Raw genomic sequence first — 23,600 nt, forward strand, 5'->3', positions numbered from 1 at the left:
CGTTTCCCAGCAAGACATGAAATATGAGAAAAATGACAAATGTTCGTAAATTGTGGGAAAGTTTATTTATGTTTAATTTTACTTTGTTGTGTTACTTTTATTATTTTTATATATTTTAAAAACACCGGCCAAGTTCCTCTACTTGCTACACAAAAAACAAACCACTCGAGAGAAAGACAAATGAATATATATTTTGCAGTAAACATATATGAGTACAGTTCAAGATGCAACAAACATAGTAAGCTGCATGATGGTAGACTTTCAGGTGCTCTCCACGTGATCGTTTCTGCTGCATCATTTACACTTTTTATCTTGGCTCTTCAATAACATGGTCGACTCAACAGTCGACATTCGGCTGACCGGAAGTATTACTAGGGGTGTGTCGTCTGCCGAATCAGGGCTCGGCCCAATCATGGCGTCAGTTGCCTCGAGTCGATTTCTTCTATAGATCAGGCTCTGATCTCGAGATCGTCCACCACAATATTTACTTGACTCAATTAAAAAAAATTTTTAAATATGTTCCGATAGGCAGTCTTTAGCTGCCAACTATGTCATATTAAAATTTCCCTAACAAGTCTAAGTCTAAAACTCAAGACATACATGTACATGCACAGTATATGTAAGGGTGCTATTTCGTGTTACAAATACTACCATTAGATGATGGCAAAATTGAAATTGATTACAGCTTTTCGCATCTTGATTCCAACGATAGGGTGGAGCCTTACAAAAAATACAAACCTATTTTGTTGCTTATATTTACATAAAAACCATAAAACTTTACGCCCTGAATTTTCCAATGAAAATATGTTTCATAACACGGAAAAGAACAAAAGCTCAGTGTGTTGACTTTGAGCAACGATCATAGAAAAATGTTTTATTTTTAAATTTAGTTTCACATGTGACGTATTTGCCTTTCTGTTGTGTGAGCAATACTGCAAGGTCAATGATGGTGTCTACTTAGCTTACTTCAAACAGAGACTGCGGGTTTTTAAGAAAAGTAATATATAAACACTTGCTCTCCGATCTTGGCTGGACATGTCTGAGTCCTGTGGCAAGAGATCCCTTACAACTAGACAACAAGAGGCATGCCCAGATGCCGAGAACAGTAAAAGGTTGGATGTCATTCCTGGACCCCTGGTTGCCTTGTTTGGGAAGTGAGCCTCAGCCTGTTGTTTGACGATCAAGACCACTAGACCGTAGCTGTTCCCTATCGCCATCTTTTTTTAGGATTTTGTAGGGAGTCATACAGCTTCCACAGTGATAACATCAGATTATTGAATCAATTAGCCAAACCGACTCAAAAAGACACTTCACATAGTTACAAATAGCTTCCTGGAAACAATAGCGTTTGTCTCAAGCGCATTCTCTGTCAGGTAAAACAGCTAGTGGTTGCAGTTTGTCTCTCTTTGTTTGTTGAGAGCTACTTAAGATTATATGCCACGCCATCGGATAGCCACCCATTGTTCCATGAAAGATAACAATGGATTTTAATTACAGTTTAGTTCTGTCAAGCAAACGGTTGAAGACATTAGAGGGAGTGCTAGTAATAGCAAGAGCCAACTGTAGAGCGTGATTCACTGCAAAGCGTGACTTTTTCTCAGCGTGGTGAAAGGGTAATAAACTTCAAAGGAAGTCCAATGCCAGTTTACTGCCGCAAGCTCTACTAACCAAATTGAATCACTCTCTGTTATGTGCCAACAAAAAACCTCTGTGGTATATTCATCACATAATTAACATTTTGAGGGTGCATGCTGAGCCATTGGAGGAGTGTTCAGGCATAATAACAAAAAACAACTGGCATAATACTCAATCCCACTAACTTTAAGTTGGTTACTGAGATATCAATTTTAAATTTAAAAAAATTACACAAAATTCTAGTAGGTTTAATCACAAACTTTTAATATCTTTTTTATAACTTGCGATTGTTTTGTGATGTTTGAGGTGATCTGACTGCCAGAATGTTTCAAGATTAAAATCGATAAAACTTGATCGTGGTTAAAATGCTCAGATCAAGCAAATGTTTGATCATGTCTATAGCTGTGAAGCGACCGACAGAATAGAATGCTGACACTTGAACGCAATAGTCGATCTCAACTATGTAATGATATCAACTAGTGAAGTCATTTCGTTTTTTTTCTGAGCATTTCAACCACGAGCAAGTTTTGTTGATTTTAATCTTGAGACCTGGCGATCAGATCACCTCAAACATCAAAAACAGTCACAAATGATAGAAAAATATCATACTTTCGGATAGAATTTACTAAAAAAATTTTTAAGTTTCTTTCTAAGGAGTTTAACTCCATTGAAAAAATGTTTGTGGTATTTATTTCTAATAATATCTTACCAGATGGTTTCACTTTTTCTGACGTCACTAAATAGTTTATTCGTGATACCTTTCATCAATCTTAAAATCCAAGTTTTTTTTCAAAAATAACTGTGACAAATATGAGTTGGTCTATGAAAAAACCTGTTTTTTAAAGAGTTTGTCTACCTTTGATTAGTGAAAACTGTTTGGTTACAGACACACAGCCTGGCAAGGTTTCAGGTGGCATACAATGCTGTTTAGACTCAATAGATGAGCAAGAAAATGGGCGGCAGCAATTTGGTAAAGGCGCTGACTATCCTTCAATTGATTGTGAATTCTTTTCATATATTTAGAAAATGCTTCTGGCAACGTAAACCGTTTGAATACATGCAACAAGAAAAATATGATTAACCTACATCGATAGATTCTCAGGGTCTGAGACAGCCTCTGCTTTCGTTTTTGCAATGGATTCTGTATGCATAGAATACAAACCCTGTGTTAAGTATGGATTACAACTATATTTAGCTATAAATACAAGTCTGATTGACATTACTTTGACCTGATTTTTCCGTCCCTAGTGACATCCATTTGCAGGTGCTTTAGAAGCAGTGGCACTAGACGAATTATAAGCTCTACACAGTCAAGAGGTGTGAAGATTATCTTATGTCGTGACATGCCTAATCAGCATATCATTGTCTACATCTCTAGTCTAACAATACTATCTCTTGCTCCTTAGCTAAAGAACACTAAATTCTCGACCTCCCAATAGCCTTTGTCGACAAGGTAGCTAAAGTGCAATCAATATCCAATACTTATGACAATATTGCCACCTTCGAAATACCACACATTAGCTATGATGGAAACAAACACTTTCAGAAGCCCATTGAATACGGGGCCTACTAGGTATTTCGACTTTGACGCTACCCTAGGACACTTATATTTTGCTAGTATTTAGTTTCGTGAGTAGCATACAGAGTAAAATTTCGATGCAATTAATTTCGCAGCTCTGATGAGTGCGAAAATATAGTGATGTAAAAATAAATGCAGTGGAACAAACATAATTAGATTCCTCAGGTTCGGTTCACCTGTAAGAAAAAAAAATTTCAATTTGGGACTAGTTTGTAATTGTAAACCGCAGGTAGAATTGTGTGGTCGAGATTGATAATGCAATTTGATCGCTTGCTGCTATTTTTTCTTGGACTATCAATGAACAAAGCTATTTAATTCCGCGTTTTCGCTCGTTCGTTATGATAGTTTAGTTTCGCCCATGAAATTTTCGCGAGAAGATGACTCCGCGAAAACGCGAAAGTTAGATGAGGCGAATACATAAGTGTCCTAGGGTAGTAAGATCTACTCAAACTAGATATCGTAAGCGAAGGACGTGAAAAGGGAAGTTAGTTAATCTTTACTATAATAAGAGACGAGTCTGTCAGTCAAAAGGCATGGTTGAAGATTGAAAAAATTATGGCAACATACAGGATTTGATCTCACTACCTTCAGCACAATAGATTAACACATCAACAACTGCATTACTCAGCTACTCACTGAATTGAGGGAATGATATTACATATAGTTATTACCCTTGATGATTTCTCATAGCCTACTAGACTTTAAGGAAACTTATAATACATAATCTTCCAAACAATCATAAATAAGAGCCACGAAAAATGTTTTTAAATTAAGGGTTTGTACAAAAGTTCAAAGATTTAAAATCTAAGCAAATGAATTCATTAATCTATAACTTTTGACAAAAATCAATGAGAAAGGTCAGTGAACGTCAGATAATCATTTCAAACAGCAGCATAACATACTCAAAGAAGACTTTAGTAGTATAGTTACAATATAGGTGATAAAACAGACAGTCCAGCCAAGACCAAGGATCAATCATTTGGGCAGCGATGCTTTTGAAAACATGTCCAGCCTCTGCTAAGCAAACAGCATACTCAATTCTCGAAGGATTGTTCCTTCAATAAAAACTAAAATGATAACTGGGATACTTACAACCATGACGCAAACGCATGGTAATGTTGTGAAACGTACAACCAAACGATAAACTCAGCTGTCTATCCAGTACTAACTACTCAACGAATGGTGACACGCACTCAGTTGGATGCTCAGCTCGGTTTAACTAGCTCTACAGCTAGTAATGAACAGACCACAAGAAGATTAATGCATTTACAACAATGCTGATATCCTTCACCACTTCAACCAGGCTAAGGAATGGACCAATCAGAAGGAAGGTTAAACCCATGCGAAGGATCGCTACTCGGGTGCAATCAAACGCGAGTTTTAATCACTCAACTGTGTACGGAGCCCGCCCCATTAGCTTTAGAGCAGCATTTTGTCTACAGCGTGTGAATGTTTGATAAGATCACTAGTTGATCAATTGGAGTCAAGTAACTTGATAGTTACTAGCTTGAAATGGTATTCTGGCTATGCTGGGCTAATAGTAATAAATTAATGATCTGGAAGAGTTGCACAAAGTCTTATCAGATTCTCAGCCACTGTTCATCTCATAGAGTTTAGCCTGTCTTGACAAACTGTTGTTTTTGGGGAATTGTCCTCCGGTGAGCGGAGCGAGCAAAACAACAGCTTGTTACAATACGCATTGCAACTGATGCATCAGCTGCACTGAAAGGGAGTTGTTCTCTTCCATCTATGCGGCTTGGCTGCGATGTTATGTCGCTTGCTCCATTGGTAACCATAACGGATTTGGCGCAAAAATTTATGTAGAAAAATACAAGATAACAAAATGTTCAACCAGAGACCAGTCTCTGCGGTAAACTGTAGCACAACTTAAGTAGAGGTTTTACGGTAGCTCAAAAATGCAATTGGGTAGCATAAAATCTGCCCTCCATCCCCAATCATTTTTGCTTGTCTTCTGTGTAAGAAGGTAATTCAGTAATTTAGACAACAGGCTATGACATTGCGAGGAAATTTCAAAACACCTTTACTCATAGATGATTATTAGCTATGGCATGTGCTATAAGTCAAAAGGGAATTTCAAAATACATGTAAATTAAATGAAGATACACGTATATATGCCTTAAATCAGCTTTCAGACACGCAGATGCAAATAGCTTTGGCTTTTAAGTTACGTAACATATTAATCTTGTTTAGAGTGTTACACAAACCGTTCAGAGTTAAGCCCAAATGGCGACTAACAAAGCCCTAACAACTAAATGGTTCACACTATGTAGCCGTTTGTCGGCATTTATTCCCAATACTTCGGTGATCGTCTGTGACAACATTGTTCACACTATCACAAACCTATCCATGTTTACGTCAGCAAATAGTCGCAGCATAGCGTTCTCAATACATAATGTGGTCAAAGAAATGAAGTAATACGAGTCCAGCAGCAAATTGCATAAAAAAGTTATAGATTAAGCAATCAGTGACAGCCAAAGACTGTCAGAAGTGGTGCACACTGCACAGACTGTCATGGATGCTTGGTGAACTATTGGGAGTTCTAAAGTTTGACAGATGATGACTTTCCTGGCGTATTACCAGTTCCTCGCTGATGCCACTGGTTTACGGTGCGCATTGTCGATGAATAATTGCCAAGAGGAAACCGGCCTGGCCTTTATGCGAGAAAATAAGCACATTGTCTATCTGCCAGAATGGGCAGACCATTGGTAGGCCAAACTTGGTAAAAAAACACACCTGTAAGTGGTGTGGGCCATTGCTCTTTAGTTAAAAAGCCAGTTTTTCAATAGCCCCTCTTAGTTTTCTTTCTTGATCGCAATCAAGAAACCAGATTTACAGTAGCCACTTAAAATAGTAAAAGTAAATTATCATGGTTAATTGGATAGGAAACATACTGTAATTAAAATTTTATAGTGGTTGATTTCATTAAAACATTTCTTATTGGTGGCTGGACCTAGTTGATATGTTCTTTTCCCTCATGGAACTTCTCTTTATGTCAGAAACTCAGTCACTAATATCAGTTTATGTAGTGGCACTAGTCACCTGTTGAAACTTGTCAACATAACAGCTACTATTTCAAAGTTACCAGCTTGGTGTAACTAGAGTAACATTTTTATTTTTCTCACCTTAAAAAGATTTTATTAAAGTTAATGTTTTGAACAAACCGCGAAGATGTTCATACTTTGAAAATAAAATGATGGATTTGAAAGTGCTTCAAATATGGTAAATTTTGATGAGCTATAATTGCGGCCAAATTTCATTACTTTTAGGTTAAAGAATTTGCGCAAAATTTTAATAGATTTGACCAGAAAGTATCGGTATTTTTTCATCATTTATGACTGTGTTTAATAGTTGAGGTGATCCGACTGCCAAAATGTTTCAAAATTAAAATCGATAAAACCTGATCGCTTTGACAAGCTTTATCGGCTCAAATGCTCAGATCAAGCAAAATTACAATTATGGCATTTGTAGATGAAAAGAGCCGCATAATGCTGCAACTTCAACACAATAGCATATATCAATTTTAGTAACTATAGCAACTAGTGACATCATTTCACAAGTATTTTTATTCTGAGTGTTTTAACCATGATCAAGTTTTGTTGATGTTAATCTTGAAACTTTCCGTCAGGCATATCACCTCAAACATCAAAATCAAAAAGTCAAGACATACCGATATTTTTTGGTAAACCCTATTAAAGTTTTATGTAAGTTCCTTTTTACCAGTTCTTGAAACATGGTAGGCATTGTAAATGTATTAAAAGACAGACTCTAAGTTTGTGGGAATGTGGTTAGTAGCTGTTACTAGTAGTCTATGGTTACATAACTCTGATGCGTTGGTTTTAATAAGAGACCGATTGAATTAATATGCACTGGACAAAGTAAAATTCGATTTAGATTAGTGGTGGCTCATGTTTTGATAGCCAGAAATTTAATATTTGACTAGTGCTGTCACTCTATGTTATAGGACAGGGGTCGGCAACCTTTTGCTCTCAAATTTGGACCCATTTGGACTCATTTGGACCCAGTGAACACAATGGCAGCCACAAATCCTCTTTGATATTTTCAAATAAAAATATTATAACGACTACATGTAACATTTTTGTATAGCTTTTAATGCTTTTATACCATGTTTAGTATTGTTTACACCATAGAACGAAAAGGTGTGGCATGTACTGTATAATTATTCAACTGCTGAAAAAAAACAAAATTACATTTTTGCAACAATAAAATAATTTTGGTGGTTTTATTGGAGAATAAGTTGTTATAAGGTGTACTACCTGTATTAGCTAGCGCTGTTGTTGGTCAGTAGTCTTGTTGACAATATTACTGTCCTAAGTGGCTGGCCAGCCTTACTAGATTTCAAATTGTTTATCCCTGTTCATTGACATAATATCAGAAAGTATCTCGTAGTGATCTAGCCCTCTGCGCAAATCTGGTAGTACATTTTGCTGTAATTTTATTTTAAAGTTAGAGCGAAGTGACGATCATGTGATAAAGTACTAATACTATAACATAAATACTGACGCATAACAAGCAACAATGTTTGATTTATCACCATAATTACAATTTTTTAAATTATATTACAAAATCTAGTGATAAACCTTTTATACTTTTATGAATTACTTGGCATCTGGTAAAAAAGGGAAAGATCCAACGTCAGAGGGAGCCACAGCGAGGGGATGAAAGAGCCGCATGCGGCTGCAGGTTGCCAACCCCTGTTATAGGCGTTTATTGCTAAAGAGGTCATTGGGTGAATCAGAATAGGATTCGATTAAGCTTTTGACTACAGGTGGTTAGTTGTAAAGAATATATTTAGAAATGATCGGTAAAATTTATTTATGCTAATCTGTTACACACAAGATATAGTTAGACAAAGAGTCTCACAAAATTTGTGTGAACAGTGCTATTTAATATACTGAACCTAGCAAAAAGAATTATTGACAGAGAGGAGCTTTTATAATTTCTACATTTGTTTTGCCCGACTAAACTAAACTGTTTGAATAATCTGTAGGGTGGAGCAGTCTCTAAAATATGAAAAGCTCATACTGCTGAAAGTTAAGTTTTTCACAAATTGTTTGAAATGTTTAAAACTTATTGTATATTAGACAGGACCAGTAGTAAGCTTTGTGTTGCCCGAGATTTTGGTTCAGTTTTCAATCAGATAGACTGCAGGTGGGTGTTTAATAGGCTGGTTCTGAAAAACCAGACAAAGTTTTGAAACCAAATATTTTAGACACCTTATGGAAATCATGGAGCAGATGTGTGTGAGGTTTAGATATAATTGTCCAATATAATGTGGAAACGCATGGTGTTTATACAGAGACACACAGTGGCAAAGGAGGATGTGACACAAATGAAAAGTGAAACTTATTAATATAGATGAAAAAATTGTTATTTGATTGCTTCACATAATCAGCTACAAGTAGTTTTTTCGATACGCAATACTGTCATAGCAGATGACGTTATTTCTCATCAGATGACAGATCGCAGATGACATACAAGATCCTCATCAGTGCTTGTATGTCTGGACTTTTAGAGTAGTTAGTCAAATTTCAATTTGAATTTTCAAATATCAATTTTAGATGGTTGGCTGCTAAAAACAACCAATCAAATAAAACTTTACCAATATTTCTCATGGTTCTGAATGAACAGAGTAATTATATACAAAAATAACATAACAAAGTAAAATTATACATATATAAACTTTCCACAATTAGCAAACAATGCTGAACATCTGGTGTTTTTCTCACATTTAATTGCATACTGGAAAACAGGCAGTTTTGTTTAAAATGCCTCAACTGTTCACAATACCTTATTAGATTATAATGGCTTAAGTAGCGCTGCTGTAACAGTAGTGACTTATAGCTATAGTAATGGCTATTATTAGGATTGATTTCTGTGTGCAGTGATACAATGGCAACAGAACAAGTTAAAATGACAAATAAACTTTAGGAAAAAGGTTTTGAAGATGTTATTAAAAGGATCAGGCGACACCTAGAAGTTTTAGTTTTTCCAAGCAGGCCATATTTTACACTTCACCTGCCACCTATATTTACACCATGTCTATATACAAGTTTAAAGTGACACCGATATATAATTGCTTACTTACTGATTGACAGTAAAAGCATAACAAAAGCTCTTGGCCAATCTCTGTTCAAATATTTTCAAGTTTTTTGTTTCGGTTTACTCAACGGTTGTCAGCTTTTAACCATTTTGACTTAGATGTTGGTGTGGGACAAATAAAAAAAATTAATCGTAGATTCTACAGTTATAACAGATAATCCTGTATATTATCGTATGTATTGCATCTGTCTGTATAGTTAATCAACTCTTATACCACCTTTTGAGCTGTTTGACTGCTTAAAAGTCAATTACTTGGAGTTATCTTTCCAATAGGGGATACAACTCGGAAAAAGCTTTTAAAAATGAAAAACAAAGTTTTTGTAAATTTCATTAGACATTATTGAGATTTTCTGTCATTTATGACTGTTTTTGAAATGATCTGATTGCTTAGTTGTTTCAACACTACAACCAATCAAATTCTATCACGATTAAAATGTTCAGATGAAAAAATATGTGCAAAATGACCTCACTAGTTGTTATCAATTACTACAGTTGATATTGAAGTGAAATTATAGAGATAGGACAACTCTCTAGGACAACAAATAGTTGATATTGGCTATTGCATTCAAGTTGAAGCATTACACATCTCTATTCTGTTGGTCTCTTTGCTATTATAGACATTATAATCACTTTCACTTGATCTGAGCGTTTTAATTGCAGTCCAGTTTTATCAATTTTAATCTTGAAACATCCTGGCATTCAAATCTCCTCAAACATCAAAAACAATTGCAAATGATAGAAAAATACCAGTACTTTTAATAACATCTACTACAATTTGTGTAAGTTTACTTTTAACTTTCCTAGTACTTTTTAAACTGTTTGACTAGCTGTACAAATCAAATATTTGGAGTTATTTGCCCATTAGGAAACAACTCAGATAAAGCTCTTAAAATGAATTTTTTTTGTGTTATTATTTCAATACTAATTTAAGTTGCTACTTTAAATTGACTAATATATAGCTAATATATATAGCTGACTAATCATCAGAATTTGCTAAACTATGAATTAAACCTATTTATATATACAAAGTTTAGATTATGCTGTACAACAAACTAATGTAGATGAGTGCAAAACTCTTTGCGTGACATATTGCATCACAATATAGATTTATTCTTGATTCAATTGAACAATCCGACAAAACATTTTTTGTGGGAGAAGACAACTCTATTGCAAGAAATCTTACCTGCGTATGGCATAGAGGCTGCTATTGGTATAGGATCTGATATGATAGGTCTTTTACTTCTTGCAGTGACTTCCTCATTGCAATAGTCTCTGTATGTTGAAGATGACATTGTGTGCTTTAGAGGGCTGTGATTATCCGAAAGTCTTTTTACATCACGGTACCCTGCTCTGGTAACAAAAATTATTTCAGGAATAACAACAACTCATGAAGCAACATAAATTACATATACTTTACTGGTTCAATCCTAAATGTTCAACATAAATCACATATACTGCACTGGTTCAGCCCTAAATGTTCAACATGAATCACATATACTGCACTGGTTCAGCCCTAAATGTTCAAAATAAATCACATATACTGCACTGGTTCAGCCCTAAATGTTCAACATGAATCACATATACTACACTGGTTCAGCCCTAAATGTTCAAAATAAATCACATATACTGCACTGGTTCAGCCCTGAATGATCAACATAAACCACATAAACTGCACTGGTTCAGCCCTAAACAATGTGACGTGGTTATGTCACTTTACGTAAAAAAATTTCTGCTGTTGAATTTCTTGAGACATGTTTTGTTGCAGAATGTAATGTAAAATTAAATGTCATTTTTTTCACTGCTAGTGGCATTTTCGGGTAATTAAATAGTGTCAACATTGATAATTAAGAATTGTTTACCCTTGTTAATGTTCAGACATGTCGGCACAAGTCCACCTTTTATGAAGCTATTTGCATCTTGTCTAAAATGATCAGCCTACCTCAAGTTTTGCCTTATAAATTAGGTCTGTTTGACTTGTTGTTTCTTACAGTCTCAGCGTCTTTCAAGAGAATATACTGTACAATCCCAATATGTTTTTGTGCTAACGTACCTGACTATTATCAGGTCCAAATCATTTAGCGTGATTAGATCTGTAACGTTTCTGCAGAAATATTTTAGGTAAATCTTAGCTAGCATATTTTAAAAGAGCGCTTTGAATTGTTAGAACGGTTTATGAACAATAAATTAACCCAGTTCACTTGCAGAATAAAAAGCAAAATGTATTTGTACATTAAACCATAACTGCCACGAACAACTTTTATCATATTTACTAGGTAAATCAGACATGCTGATTCCGATTTTGTAATCAAAATAAAGATTAGGCCACTAACCTTCAGAGTAATGAAGAACTTTTTATAGCGTTTTAATATCGGTCTCGAAAACAACACAATCGGCATAACAAGCTCCGCCCATAAATACTTGACGTAACTTAGCTTTTTAGGAACAGAAGTTCCGTAGGGATGTTTAGACCGATTTAGAATAATAGAGATGGGTGTTTTAAAATCCATTAATATCTAAATTCAGCCTTAAAAATAATATCAGTCTTTTCTGAAAGGTAGATAAGCTATTTAGCATTGCATATTTAAAAAGCGCAATAACAACGCTAGCTCGTGATAAAGCCGCGCTTTTTGAGCTCATTTTTCTCGGCGTCCAGCCCATTTAAACGTCATGTAACAAGCTACAAGCAATTTTAAATAGTTTATACCCCTTTCATAAAAAACTGAAACTATTTTACAGGCTGGATTTAGATAATAATGGGTTTTAAGACACCCATCTCTATTACTCTAAATCGGACTAAACATTCCCAACTTCCGTTTCTGAAAAAGCTAGGTTTCGTCACATATTTATGGGCGGGGCTTGTAATGCCGATTGTGTTGTTTTTGAAACGGATATTGAAACGCTTTAAAAAAGCCTAAATGACTTTGAAGGTTAGTGGACTAATCTTTATTTTGAGTACAAAATCGGAACCAGCGTGTCTGATTTACCTAGAAAATACGATAAAAGTTGTTCGTGACAGTTATGGTTTAAACTGTAAACTAAATGTATTGTAAGAATTTTGCCCTACAAACAGCAAGCAAAATAGGAGGTCACTAATTACTACCATTGTTAAGTGAAATTTTTAAACCCTACTAACCAAAATGAACCCATTAGACATGCCAAGCAATTTAGAGGAAAATTAGGCTAAGCTCTGCTTTTTAGGTAAGAAGAAAGTTGGACTATTTTTTTCCAGGCCTTTTTTGTTTGTAACCAGAACAGAGAGAACCATCGTCACCTTGTCAGAGGCAACCAAAGTCTAACAGCTTGCTACTGAATCACTCTAGTCACACTCAATTAGGTTTGACAAGGACCAACAGGTGTCCTCAATTTATGATCTCATATTTTCACACTTGCAATCTAATCTAATCTGCATTTAAGCTTGAATGCAATTCTTCATATTTTTTGTAACCACTTTAGATTCATGTAATAATCTTTTATCCGGGCATATATCTGGAAATGTTCTGCCATTCACACGACACAAGCATTTTTTTTTGCTTTTTTCACATTGCAAAATTCGGTTTTATTATGACATACTTGATGTTTTTATGGTGATTATTTTAGCTTCTCTGCAAACAAAGTTGGCAGATTTACTAATTTTCCATACAGTGATAGCATAGCACTACACCCCCATATGGCTGTAATGTCATTATGGAAACAGCCGAGTCACTATCATTATGTGTGATTCGGCCGCTGCGTGGAGGCGATATTGAATCACCTGGGCGATACTTGCCATAGAAATGGCCTTGGCGACCAACGGCGTCACACTTGTGTATGTCTTGCTTTCCTGTTACTTCCTTTAATCTCGACCTAGTAAAGATACGACCTTGACATAAGGCACCACACAACCATACTAAAGAATCTTGTGGAAACATGACCTGCTTGTCGGCACACCGTAGCGCTTTGGCGCTAGCGCACCCAGGTGACGCACGCTATCACCGTATGAATGCTCAGTATATGTTAGAAAGGTTTTAGACTTGAAAACACAAGGGAATCGAAATGCGGAGGTATGCATCAGATGTTATACACTCTGGCAGTTTCTGAGCAATGACCATGGCTGACTTAAAGACATCTTACATGTGGAGTGCTGCTGGTTATTCTATATTCACATAGTGAAATTATGTTATGATGTTATTAAATAACTGCAACCTATGTGAAACACTACTCTCCGTCAAAAATTCTATTATAAGTTGTTTCTTTTTACTTTTTATTGAAATAACCACATTCTAAACTCCTTTGTAATTAGCCTAAAATACGTAATTTTTATACTAAACTCTGGTTAAAACTAAAACTGTAATAGACCTTCTCTATCCAAAGCTGTTCATTGCAGAAAGTTCCAGAATCAGAGTCAGATATAACAGCTCTCATTTAACGCGGTGCTAACTAGTACATATGACAGTCGCTAACACAATACAAATGGAATTAGCACCGAGTGAACCTAGAAATGCGCATGTTGTTAGTATACCAGTATATATGTGACTACTAGTCGAACAATAGCGGTTAGGTCAGATACGTGTCAGCTGTAATAAAATAGGCATTGAGTACGTGCACTTAGTGTATTAAAAATCACAGGTTATGTTTTCAATGTGATTGCATACGCTGAATTCTTTATTTCTGAATTCAATGCTTTGACTCATGGTTGTGTTAAAAAAGGACTTCGGCTATGCCTCGTTTCTAATAATACAGCAGCAAAAATAATTAGGGGCAGATGAAGACGCTCTAACAAAAAGAACAAAACTTTCATCTTAGTGATCGAGTAAAGAGACAATCGCTAAGAATCGATACTGTAGCAAACGTATCAATAAGTGCAATGAGCTCTAATGCAACCTTGTTAAATATAGTTATAAAATTGAAATATGCTTTCAAATTTAGAAAGGAATAAAAGATTGAAAACTACAACAAATTGCAATGCAGGCTATAAGATCATCGTAGGTTAATTGCAAGCAATAGATATCAACTGGTTGAGATATTGCTCAGCTTCCCAATGCATATTTATTTAGAGATCTCCGACAAGTTGGAGGTAAGTTAGCAAATTTATTGCATCCAAAAGGGTTAATATCGCTCCACTCAAAGGAGAGTGCAAAATATAGGTGACCATCATTCATTTTGGAACACTTACAATAAACACATTATTTATTTGTTATTGATTCATAGTTTGTTAAATATTCATTTGATGAAATAGGGCAATATGTACATCAGTTTAGAGCTAAAGATGTTCTACCCATAAATATTATTATAGATCAACTGATAATTGCGTTTTTAGCCTGTTTCATTGCAACTCAACATTATCTACACATTATGACAAAAAACCAATACAAACAATGTTTATTTATTTGTCAATGAAACTAGCCAACTGTAGATTGGTTTTGGGATATACGATACATGTAATGGATACATGTAATGGATACATGTAATGGATACATGTAATGGATACATGTAATGGATACATGTAACGATATGAAAGTAAATTGGCTGCCTTTGAAGTATTAAAAGGGTCTTACTTGGCCAGCCCTCATTTCTAACCACAGGGTAGGATAAAGTGGATTCCCAATAAATAGATCATATTTCTTGATAATACTTACGGTGGCAGACAGAGTGCCTACAAACTTACATTGCCACTTAGATTCATAAAGTATGTATGGTCTGAGGTAACAAAGAATGCGAGTTTATGCCATAAATGACGAAGAACACACAAAAAATTACCACGTGATCCTATACAGTAGCGCTTCTACAATTAAACAATCCGCTCCAAAAAAAATTAACGTTTTAGGGATTTTATGTTATGTGAACAGTAAAATACGTGTAAATTGCCTAATCCAGTTCAATAAATTTGTATAGGTATTTGAATTTATATTTTTTCTTGTATGGCCAAACACACCCTCTTGGCCATACTGAGCTTAACTTTTTAATTTGTTGACTGTACTGTAATTGCACTATTATTGGTTTGCATTGACAACTTTTCTCCCTTGTTTATCACTTTCACTCGTTTTATGGTTTCTGAAAGCCGCTAATTTTACAATAAGCTAAGCACATTTTCAACTTCCATTTACAATGACTTGTTTATTTTTGCTAGACAGCAAGGTCTACTCTGCAAAGAAAACTAATAACAAATATTTTATGTCCACAATAAAGTAAAACAAATATATTTTCATTATAATAAGAGCGATGTGTATCTGTCACTAGGGAGTCAAAGTTAAGATAACAGAGATCTTTTGACGATACTCTATCGTGTGACATTCAGGTTGGTAGACCAACGCTGTAACACCTGCACCAATCAATCGCTTTTAAGTATTTATGAACGATGTGCAGCTACTTAATCTGTTTCGTCGACACGTCTGACGATCTGTCACAACACACTATAACACAATGGAAATTGTACATGTATATATAATAGAGATAACGCTATAGATTTGCCGTTTTGTCTCACAAATGTGATGAGAGAAAGAAAGCGATGTCTCGAGGCTAGCTACAAGATTATCGTCATTCAAATCTAATTTTAGAACTCACTCGACTTGACACTTTAAGTTGTATGGAATTTTTTCCGTAGTATGAAGAAAAAACTTTACATAATTTTTTTATGTTACGTGAAATTTCCGTCATAGGAGATATATGTTATGGAAGCGTTTGCTGTAATTACAATCACCGCTGTATATGTGTAACTGTGTGCAAAAGAAAGTGTCCCACATGAGCTAACATAATTGTTATCAGCCCCTATCTATATGATAATATAAAGTATCTGTTCTTAAAGAAGGTCATGAGTAGGCAGCATAGATTATACAGATATAAAGATAGACTTCAGCTGTTTCAACAGTATTCTTATATATCTTAGTACTTTGGCAGTCTAGTGTGCTGTACGACATCGGCAGGTGGGTCGATGGAGCACAATTGCAGTTGCACAATTATTTCAAAACATCAGAAGGTAGAGGATCAGCCATTGTGTTAAAATGTTGGTAGGTTGGGTTTGAATCCTGCATGACTCATTTTACCACAGCCTTTTATTGTGTCGTCGGACAGACAGACAGATAGCCATGGCCCTTGTTATAGTAAAGACTAGCACCCTCGCAGTCTAGTGTACTGTGAGAGTTCATCATGTGTGAATAAAGCACAGAGAATGGCTATGTGCACAATTACTCCTAAATGTCAAAAGACAGGTGATTGGTGTAATTGGTAGAGTGTGGGCCTACCAAAGTGTGAGTTTAGTGCGAGTTCAAATCCCTATTCAAATGAATAGATATGTTTTCTATTTTTGGTTGCATCTTTGCTGTAGAGAGTACGTCTGCCGGAGATAGACTACTTGGTCTTAACTCTTTCACTACTGTGCTAAATTCGTTATTCTAACCAAATTAATTTGAACGGTTTTTCGAAAATTTGATATAAATTGCTAGTATTTTAGGGCCATTCCATGGGGACTGGTCCGATGTGTGTGCTGACCCCTTACAGATATGATTAAAACTAATCCTATGTTAAAGAGCATGTCAAACTTAATGGGAATTCAAATTTTTTAGTCACTAAACATTTCGTGGCATGATATCAATGATTTTGAAGCAAGATTTGGAATCAGCGCATGTGAAATACAGTGAAACATGGATAACTCTCCCTCGGATATAGCGAACACATGGTTAACTCGAATGGATTTGCTTGGTCCGTTCCCACGCAATGATAAATGGCTCTATATAACTCGAACTCAACACTGTTAATTCGAACTGTTTTTTGCCCAACGGCTACCGAAACGGTTGCTATCGCTTTAGAAAATCACTTTATTCCAAGCCATAGAGGTAAACCTCAACTTTTCGTAAGTCATAAGCGTCGTTATTACCTCCATCGGCAAAATATTTTTGTCAACGACTTTTCTAAAGGTTTAGTGAAATTTGATTTATACTGCTATACGATGAATAGCACGGGCTAGCCGGGTCACGCGCGCAAGGATTTTCGCCACGCACATACAAAACAAAAACAGCATGTTGTTTTTGTTTTGTATTTGCGTGGCGAAAATCCTTGAGTGTGTGACCCGGCTAGCTCGTGATGAATAGTTTTCCGACGTTGATTCCGTGTTGAATCAACGTCGGAATGCTGAATGTTTAAAACGTCTTAAAAATTGTTGTAATTAAACGTATACGTTGTCTTAGCTAAAAAAAACTATTCATCGTTTGACCTAAACACAGAATACGTGTGTACATTCAATAAGTATCCATTCAAAAAGCCTGAGTGATATACAATGTACCGTAAAACCTCGTAAAACTTTTAATTGAACTGCCTCGGAGTGTTGCTCTTAACGAATCCCAGGTAAAGTGAGGTAATCTTTGCATAAACTTCAAGAAAAATCAGCAAAATTGATCGTGGGTAAAACGCTCAAAAGAAAAAGATGTCTTTCCTTTTGAGCATTTCAACAACGATCAAGTTTTGCCAATGTCAATCTAAAAAACGTCCTGGCAATAACATCACCTCAAACAACGAACCAATCTCAAGTGATAGAAAAATCTCTATACTTTTTGATAAAAACGTTTTAAACTTTACATTAGAAGCATTTAATTTGAAACAAGCCATTTGTGCTTTTGATTTATATTATAGTTTGTATATGTACATGTATCTACTAATAAATAAGTAAATACATGGATTTGTGACAATGCTCTGATAACTTGAACGCTCTGATAATTCGAACACTTTTGCTCGGTCCCTTGAAGTTTGAGTTATCCGAGTTTCACTGTATGTTTAAAACATTATTTTATTATATAATTTTTCACGCTATCTCTGTGATTTTTAGTGGTTTCCGTCACTCTTTTCCATCGCTGCCGACGGCAGCCATGTTGAATTTGTCCCGCCCACACCCATGAAATCTGACAAATATAAATTATTTTTATGTAGAAAATACATTAATAAGCATATATCAAGAGTTACATTGCCAAAAAATAAAATAAAAACTCGGGTTTTACGTGACGCTAAAATAGCTTAAATCTACAAAACTTGCCAAAAATAGGGCCCGCTGACCTACTTTAGCGACCTCTGACCCCAAATGACAGCCTCCGACAGACAAGTTTTTAAATGAAAATGATAGATCACATATGGAAGAAGACAACTAAAAATTGAAATTTTTAGAAGATATAGTTTTCGAGATTTTTGTTATCAAAAAACCTAAAAAACTCCGATTCGGAGTTGCCCCTCCTGAACGGCAAACTTTGGGGTGATGCCGGCAGCGCCACGAAATGTTTAGAGACTAAAAAATTTGGATTTCCACCAAGTTTGACATGCTCTTTCACATAGGATTAGTTTTAATCATATCTGTGATGGGTCAGCACACACATTGGACCAGTCCCCACGGAATGGCCCTTAAGCAATATCTCGAGAATAAAAACAGATATTGTTTTACTGTAAAATGCATCTTATTCAGAACAAAATTTTCTACAAAATAAGTATAACATTGTTTAGTGAATCCCACTCTCGCAAAGTTTTTGACACTTTCTTTGCATTGAACGAACATCGTGTGTTTCTTATTGCCATGACGATAACGATCTGGTTTGTCCGATTTGAAAAATAATTAGAAATGGAATTGCTGAGCCAAAAGATTTTCCATTAGTCGCACATGATTGGCAACAAGATTGTTTCGTTGCAGACAAAATTTGATTGGTCTAGCTAGTGTGTGGGCTTCGTAATGAAAAAAAGTGAAACCCTATTGATAAGCCGCTACATCGGCTTACAGTCTGTACTTCTATTACCGCGAAAGCCGATACATCGGCTTATGGTAGCAAAAGAGTTAAAGGAACGTGCGCATCTACACCGGTTCAAGGAACTGATATACGTAGGATATATATCAGGTATTTTCTACTTGCACATCTACTTCCTGCCCTTGATGCTAATCACTTATCTAGGGAGAGCATCTGTAGTTTGTTTATAGCTTTCACCAGGTTCATATCATTCATTGTGCTGGTTCAATTACTCCCTTACAGCCCATCATCAAAAGAACATATAATAGAGATTAGTGTTAGCTCATGAACTCTGATTAGTATTTTATATTAGTTTCATAGCGTTTCAAACCGTGGTAGATAATAATGGTGAATGAATGAGAGCTGATGTCTTTGAACTTTGAAATTGTTTTCCATGCAAAATTTATGTAAACAAGGTTTCCTGTAGCATAGACTGCTGAGTATAGTTTCTATAGTTCGTTGGTTGACTGAGGACAACTTTTGGTTAGAGCAGGGATGTCAAACTCAATTGTACAAGGAGTCAAAATTCTCAAAACACACTGTAGGTCACAGGCCGAATGAAAAAACAATTATTTAACTAAAACCAAATGTTTTTGGAAGATGAATATGAATAGAAACATACAGGAATATCATTTTAAAACAGACTAAAACTTTAAATAAATTATATTTAATATTTTGCTCTCCATAGAAGTACAGTATAACCTGCCAAAATTATATTATATAGCATTGTCAGTAAACATATACTTAGTCTCCCATTAGTTAGTAAAGGCTCTGTTTTCAGAACCAACTTTTCCAACTTTGTAATATACATGTAGACTTAATTAACAAGAACTAGTACATGGCTTTGCATTATGGGATCTGTAGCCCAAACCCCTATTGCTTCATATCAATGGGTCATGAATAATGATAATGTATCTTGCAACCTGGTATAATTACATAGTGGGCCGGACTTGGCCCGCAGGCCGTGAGTTTGACACATGTGGGTTAAGGAAGGTTTTAGAAGACTTTATTGTGAAAGATATCGACTGCAAATATCAGATTTAGCTTTAGTTGCAAGTTGCTATTTACATTGCCCTATTCTTGAAAATATATAAAAAGTGTTTTGAGAGTTTTTACTAGGCAGCAAAACTATGATTAGCTGCTGTAATAAAAAATGTTAACAATTGTCTGGCATGTTATTTAGTGTGCGTTAAATTGGCTAAGCCAACTGCGTTCAATCTACATGGAAATTTTTTCGCAATACGAGTTGCAAAAAATGATCTTGAATTTGAAGAAATTATGTTACACTGTTGAGTCACTGAAGAGATTAAAGACATAGGTAAGTTTTTTTCTGATTTAATGATTTAATGTACTAATGCCACAACTCTATAAAAGATGCAATGTTTGTGGTTACTAAACCAAAAAATATGTAGGGGGGTGAATGTTTTTCTTCGGCATCTGTTCTCTTATTGTCTGTTACTCATGCCCTGGCACTTTATTGTGTTATGAGAGATCATCAGGTATGCCGAACAAGTACATAGAGTAAGCATGTGCAAACTATTCTATAAAGCTGGAAGGAGGATGACAAGCACCGGTGCTTGAGTGTCGAGCGACTAAACTGTGTGGCACTAGTTAAAATCCCATGCACTGGAATTATTTATTCCAAAATCAACCCGGGCCTTAAAGCCTGGTTCACACATGTTATCGACGTATGTCAGCATTGTCCTTTTGGCGTTCATCATCGACTATATGCACCAGGAACTGATAGCATCGAGGAAGCAGGCGAATGCATCGAGAAAGCTTGCAGCTGTCAAAATTTTCAATATTTCACCAAGCATCGATGACAGCCTGTATACAATGCGATTCATATGGACGATAGTAATTTTCAACTGCGGATAGCGCCATTTATTTATATCTGTTTATGATTGTTCTGCAGGAATATTATTTGATTCGAGCATGCAAAAACAAAGAAGTTTCTTCGCGAAAAATTAAAAAGAAATTAAAAAAACACTATGCCACAAAATATTTGCTGATGTAAACGCAGAACGGTTTGTGATAGTATGAACATAGTTTTCATCGACAATCACCGAATATTGTGGCATCAACGCCGAGATATGGTGATATAGTGTGAACCAGCCTTATGGCACAATTCTTACAGTATAGATTGTTTAAGACTAAATTAGGGAGAACATGCTAGCTCTTACAGTCATTGAACTTAACCACAGAGAGAAGTTCAAACCTGAGCAATGTTATGTTTAAGTTTTCAGAGATATCATAATAGCAGCTGGGCATGGTGTTTGAAAACCAGAAACTTTGCCCTGAGGAAGCAGCGGAGGTGACCAAAGAGGAAAATGTTGCAACTGAGTACCTCCTGCTAAACCTGCTTTTGGTTAACGCTAACACAATCAAAACTGCTTTTGATTGAAAAGCTTAGGATAGGAAATTTGATCACGACAGCAAGGATCCATTCTTGGTTTCCTTGAATCATTAGTCAAAGGAAAACAGGAAATTTATGGCTTCAAGGATGAACTCATGCACTTTAGTAGATCTTATCAGAGAGTATCAGTATTGTTCTATCACTTGCAACTGTTTTAGATGTTTGAGGAGATTTTACTGAAAGAATGTTCGAAGACTAAAATCAACCAAACTTGATTGCGGTTAAAATGCTCAGATCAAATAAAAGTGTGATTATGACATCTACAGTTGCGAAGAGACCAACAGAATAGTTGCATGCTACAATGCTATTTGAATGCAGCAGCTGATATCAGCTATAGCAACGATAACAACTAGTGATGTCATTGTGCATGTATTTCTTTGGATATTGGTTATAACTGGGATCAAGTTTTGTCAATTTTAATCTTGAAACAAACAGTCTGTCAGATCATCTCAAATATTACAAACAATCGCAGCAGCTAAAAAAATGCTGATACTTTCTGATAAATTATATTAAAATTTTGTGTAAATTCATCGTTAAAATCAGGAAGATTAAAGGGTGTATTATTAATTAATTTAATCGCTATCGTACTTGTTTTGCTTGAAGCCTGTATAGCCAATTCTTGCAAGCTCTGGTTAAAATATGCCTACTTCCAGCAGTTCAGCCACTATGTTGTCCGCCCTTACCGCCTACTTAATCAAAGTTGTAATTAGTAAAAGGCACATCTAAATCTGATTAAACTAAGAAACTCTGAGGAATGCGCATATTGATAAACATTAAAGTTCACTTGGAGTATAGCTTGGCTTATGTTCCATCTGTAACACCTGATAATCAAGTTTACATATGCACATGTGGTAGCATTGCTAGGGATGGTTGCGTGCAACCACTTAGTTCAGCCTTATTCATTCAAATCAATATAATTCTAGAACAATCTATAACATTACTTTTCTAGAACATTCTATAACATTACTTTTGGGCTCAACAAATTGATAAGATTTGAAAAAGATAACTATTTGTGAGTTTCTAGCCCGCAGTTCTTAACTCGGTTGCGGAATGTTATACAAATGTTATAAAAATTATACAAAACTATATTCTTACGTCCATGGTACTACTGATTACATATAATCACCAACACAGCTAGACATTTTTCAAACCGATTAGAACTCGTAGGCTGTGATGTCACAAATAGTTATCTTTTTAAATCTTACCCAACAAATTGTGTCTATGACCGGCGTTTGTATTTACATGGTAAAGAGGTAGGATTGTTAAACTGATAGGCAGGTATATTGCTAGGTGTATTGAATAGCACCAGGGACCGTGTTATTCAATACACTTAGCAATGAGAACTATCAACTTAAAGGGGCATCTGCAAAGTAGGCTATTTTGATAATATCTGCATGTCTATTGCTATTTCAGGCATAACTATTTGAATAATCAGTAAGTTGGAGCAGTCTCTGAAATATAAAAAACTCAAATTGCTAACATTTAGCTTATTTTGTACAAATAACTTGGAATTTTTAAAATTTATTGTAATTTAGTCAGGATTAATAGTAAGCCCTGTAATACCCAGGTTTCTTCCATTTCTACTCGAATAGTCCAAAGACGTGTATTTGAGAGGCGGGTTTTCAGGAACCAGATGGAGTTTGGAAACCAAATATTTGAAGCAACCTGGTGGAAGGCACAAAGCATATGCGTGTGAAAATTGAATAAAATTGGCGAAAAATGTGGAAATTCATAAGACAGAAATGCTTTAACAGAAAGACAATGTGGGATTTATTAAAATTGATAATTTAATTTGATCTAAAATTATGCTGTTTGACTTAGCTAGCGTTTGTTATGAACAAGAGGCACTCTATCCAAGCTAAACATTAGTATATATATATATATAAATATATATATATAAATATATATATATATATATATATATATAAATATATATATATATATATATATACAGGGTAGAAGATGAAATTTTCAACTACCCCACTGTGCATGCTACTTCCCTGTCTGTTTATCATTAGTTTGACTTTTTAATTCTTTCGCTACCACATCAAATTCTGACCGAATGATTATTCTGCCCGAATTAATTCAAACGGATTTT

The 23,600-nt window shown here is 35.3% G+C and overlaps 1 protein-coding gene across 2 annotated transcripts in view; it reads right to left on the reverse strand.

Moving 5' to 3' along the window:
• The window catches only part of LOC137401589 (uncharacterized), a 66,934-nt gene that overhangs the window by 34,095 nt on the left and 9,239 nt on the right, over nt 1–23,600 (reverse strand). The window contains exon 2 of one of the 2 annotated variants that reach the window (XM_068088017.1): nt 10,539–10,705. In XM_068088017.1, coding sequence (XP_067944118.1) covers nt 10,539–10,647 — 109 coding nt within the window. In that variant the 5' untranslated portion in view covers nt 10,648–10,705. Of the gene's footprint in view, nt 1–4,306; nt 4,465–10,538; nt 10,706–23,600 lie in introns of those variants that run through there. The other variant, XM_068088018.1, reaches the window with a different exon arrangement.

This window comes from Watersipora subatra, chromosome 8 (genome assembly GCF_963576615.1).
Source record: "Watersipora subatra chromosome 8, tzWatSuba1.1, whole genome shotgun sequence".
Lineage (NCBI taxonomy): Eukaryota > Metazoa > Bryozoa > Gymnolaemata > Cheilostomatida > Watersiporidae > Watersipora > Watersipora subatra.